Source organism: Nematolebias whitei, chromosome 19 (assembly GCF_014905685.2).
Source record: "Nematolebias whitei isolate Nwh7 chromosome 19, NemWhi1, whole genome shotgun sequence".
Lineage (NCBI taxonomy): Eukaryota > Metazoa > Chordata > Actinopteri > Cyprinodontiformes > Rivulidae > Nematolebias > Nematolebias whitei.
In genome coordinates, this window is record NC_056516.1 from 39480967 (window position 1) to 39485421 (window position 4455).

The 4455-nt window shown below is 37.7% G+C and overlaps 1 protein-coding gene across 1 annotated transcript in view; it reads right to left on the bottom strand.

Annotated features, from left to right (window-relative positions):
- The window catches only part of LOC119425631 (plectin), a gene marked incomplete in the record, with an annotated part of 54639 nt that overhangs the window by 30542 nt on the left and 19642 nt on the right, over positions 1-4455 (bottom strand). Inside the window, 1 exon segment of the mRNA XM_037693165.1 lies at positions 917-1083. Within this exon segment, the coding sequence (XP_037549093.1) occupies positions 917-1083 (167 nt within the window).

Here is a 4455-nt window from a genome sequence, read left to right on the forward strand (position 1 = left end):
CCCTGAAGGTTCTGGTTCTGTTAGCAGCCCTGAAGGTTCTGGTTCTGGTTCTGTTAGCAGCCCTGAAGGTTCTGGTTCTAAGTCAGTTTTTTACAGATTTATGGTTTTTGTGTGTCGTCTGTTTTCATGGAGAAATTTTTCATTTTATTTTGAAACTTCAAAACGTTTCAGATTTTATTTGTTTTAATAATAAATAAAGTGGACGAGACATGTGGACATTTGTCTTCATGTCCTTAATGTCCATGTTATGTCCCAATTAGCCAACATTCCTGTCTTTAGCCTGCAGAAATAAAAAGTCTTCAAATGGACACATCAAATATTAAAGTCCTGCAGGGTCCCAAGAACCAGGTCCAGGTCCCAGGAACCAGGTCCAGGCGGGTCGGACTAGTTTTTAGTGAAAAAAGACATTTTATTTGGAAAAAAGTCTCAGATTTTCAAGAGACGTTTCCTGTCTCAGCCTCGGCTCTGCAGACTTTACCACAAGCTAAACTCTGTCTGAGACGCCGTCCCCGTCCCCTGGTGATTTGTGGACAGTCTGAGGGGACACGAGGGGTTGAAACGTCTTGGGAGACACCCAGCGAGGCTCGAGCTGCGTCTCATTACTGAGACGCAGTAGGTAGGAGACATCAGCCTCATGGCTGGACGGAGACATGATAGATGGTCTGAGAGACAAGTCCAACAAGTTCAAGCAGGATGTCCAATGTGTTTGAAGGGACATCTCATGAGCATGAGACATTCTGTGTCTCCCTGATCCCTTGATGCTGACTTTGTTGTTGAAGACACGTCTTCATGGGTGTGGACAAATCAGCTGGGGACATAAATGTCTAGAAGCCAGATGGACTTGTCTCTGTGACCTAATCATGGAACTAAAACTTGTGTCTCACCTGTCTCCGTCCCCCTTGTGTCCATGTCTCACCTGTGCCTGTGGATGATGGCATTGAAGAGCTTGCCGTCCCTCCAGCTGGTGGTGAAGTTGTCGCAGCGCAGACCCGGGTGTCCCTCCACCGTCCTCTGAGACCACAGCAGCAGCTTCTCTTTGGCCGTCATGTCGTCTGACTGACCGTTCACCTGGATGTCTGAGATCTGGACCCGAGGACAAAGACTCGTTAGGGACACAGGCGTCTTTAATTTGTTTAATCCCTGCAGGTTCAGGCGTGTTACTGAAACTTTTTTTTAACGTTTTTGTTGCTTTGAGGTGTTTTTGACAGCACACTACTGTTAGCTCCGCCTCCTCTTCTACTCCTCATGATAAGGCGGGAATCACCATGACAACCAGTGACTCAGCAGAATGTTTCAGACTTTCCTGCAATGCTCACTGGATTTAACTGAAACTTTACTTCTTCGGTTGTTGATGGGAAGTTTTATTGTAGCACGTTGTGTTTGTGAGCACGCAGCGAGCTGAAAAAAAACTTTATTACACGGTTATAACACGTGTTGGACAAGAAGCAACGCTAGCTGCATTAGTAGACATTTACATTTATCTGCAACATTTCAATTTATTTTCAGTTAGTATTTGCTGATAATAACAAAGTCCATGCTCAATAATCCAGGTATACAATCCAAACGTTTCGCCTTCGATCCAGAAGGCTTCATCAGTCAAGGAAACACACAACAAAAGTGATTCTTCCCCAACAGCTTACTCCAATCAGTTTTGTTGTGTTTCCTTGACAGATGAAGCCTTCCGGACCAAAGGCGAAACGTTTCAGCACAAAAAAAAAGAAACTGTCCAGATGACCTGACTGAAAAATGTTGGATTTGCTGATAATGTTCAGTTTTATTTTGAAAACCCAGGGTCAGTTTTAAAAATGCTCCATTTAGAGAAAACTTTATTTAGATTTCATGCAGCCTCATGACGTCCGTTAAACAGAAACACTTTGTGATTTTACGAGCGCCAAACACAAATCTTTTGTAAGAAAACGCCCACAAGCAGCTGATCCAACAGAGCTGCCATTTATTTTCCAAACTAAACTTTTATTTTTTTACATGAATAACTGCTCAGGAGGCGGCTAATGAACGTCGGACTGCGTAACAGAATGAAGGTTTTATTGTCACAAAGCTGTGAGTCATGAAGATTAAAACCCGCACAGGAAGAAGTTTATTTCTTTCTTTTTATAAAAAACTGGAGCAGAAACAACTTGTTTACGTCCAGGGACCACCGTGACTCCCAGTAACATTAAGAATCATTTTTATAGTAAAAGTGGTCAAATAGATTCTCTCTCTCATTTTTTAGTTACCCATGTTCAGATTTATGAATTTGTGTATTTTTTATTTGTCTTTTATAATTGTAAAACTGGTGTTTCCTTCAGTCCTTCAGGTTAGTCAAGTTTACTTATTGCTGTTTTAAACTATCTTCTATGAGACTTTTTGTTTGTTTGTTTGTTGTTTTTCTTTACACTGTAAAAACTGCCGGGTTAAAAACTAAAATTAGTGGGAACCAGAGGTGGGTCACATTTGGACCGAGCCGAGCCTGAGTGGTTTTAACCCTGCAGGTCGGCCCTCTGACCTACGACGGAGTATTAGGACCACGCTATGAAAAAAGAAATACATTACGAGAAAAAAAGTATTAAAATTATTAGAATAAAGTCAAAATATTAGAGAATAAAGTCTTAATATTACGAGAAAAAAATTAATAAAATTATGAGAATAAAGTCATAATATTACGAGAATAAAGTCATAATATTATGAGAAAAAATTAATAAAATTATAAGAATAAAGTCGTAAGAGAATAAAGTTGAAATATCAGAGTCAGAGATTCTTTATTGTCATTTGCACCACATGTGGTACATGTGGTGGAGTGAAATTATGTACACAGGGTCCCAGTTAGGGACAACAATAAAATGTATACGATGAGAATTATTATAAGAATAGAGTCGGAATATTACGAGGATAAAGTCATAGTATTAAGAGAATAAAGTCGTAATATTATGAGATTAAAGTCGTAAGAGAATAAAGTCGAAATATTATAGGAATAAGGTTGTAGTATTTTGAGAAAAAACTCATAATATTATGAGAATAAAGTTGAAATAATACGAAAATAAAGTCATAGTATTACGAGAATAAAGTCATAATATTACCATACCATACCAATTTTTTGATAGAGCACTTAAAACAGCAACGAGGCCAACCAAAGTGCTTATTACGAGAATAAAGTTGAAATATTATGAAAATAAAGTCATAGTATTACAAGAGTAACGTCAAAATATTACGTGAATAAAGTTGTAGTATTACAAGACTAAAATTGTAAATTATGAAAATAAAGTCATAATGTTATGAGAATAAAGTCGAAATATTATGAGGTTAAAGTTGTAGTATTACAAGGATAAAGTTGAAACATTGCGAGAATGAGTTGAAATATTACAAGGATAAAGTCATAGTATTAAGAGAGTAACATCAAAATATTACGAGAATAAAGTCATAATATTACAAGAATAAAGTCGTAATATTACAAGAATAAAGTCATAGTTTTACGAGAACAAATTCATAGTTATTACAAGAATAAAGTTGTAATATTATGAGAATAACATTGAAATATTAAAATAAAGTCGTACGTAGTATTACGGGAATAAAATCGTAGTATTACGGGAATAAAGTTGTAGTATTACAAGAATAACCTTGTAACACGTCCTAGGTCGACTCGCACCTGCTGTGAACATCCTCCACTGTGAGTCACTGTGTTGATGAAATAGTCCGCGATCACTTTTGGGTCACCGTTAGTGAAATATGCCTCCATCCAAATTATGTGACGACTAAACCCGTCAGAGCAGCCATCAAATGCAACGCCATGCGGCTTCAGTTATCATAAGAATACATGTGCCATAGTGCGTTGGGCCCCTGCTGTTGTACTGCAGACGTCAACATTCATCATTTTACAACAGTTGTAAGACTGAGTTGTTGTGTCAGAGTTCTCATTATATTATGATTTTATACTGGTAATATTATGACTTTATACTGGTAATATTATGACTTTATTCTCTTTAGCGTGGCCCTAAAGCTCCGTCGTACTGACTCAATGAACCGAGGTTAGTTGTTTGTTTGATTTTACCCAAAAATGGATCAAAATGATCAATTTGTAGAATTCGGGCTACTAAAGAAAATAATTTAATAAGAAAAAGTCAAAATATAAGTTGTTAGATAACTACCACTTTGGTTGGTGCTAGATGAGCTAACAGCTAATAGCATCAGCTAGCTGGCACCAACTAATTAAAGTTTTTCAGAACCTAAAACTTACCGTCTAACTAAAATTTTTAACAAACTGACTGAGTTAAACATCGTCTAACGAGATGTTTTACCGTCTTATATTTAAAGTGAAAGCAGAGGTGCAGTCAGGTCCAACTTGACCAACTTCTGGTCTAAAATATTGAACTGTGAAGGTCTGACCCGGTTCATCTTTGACCAAACCACTGGGCCAACATGACCCAACATGACCAACATGACCCAACATGACCAAACATGACC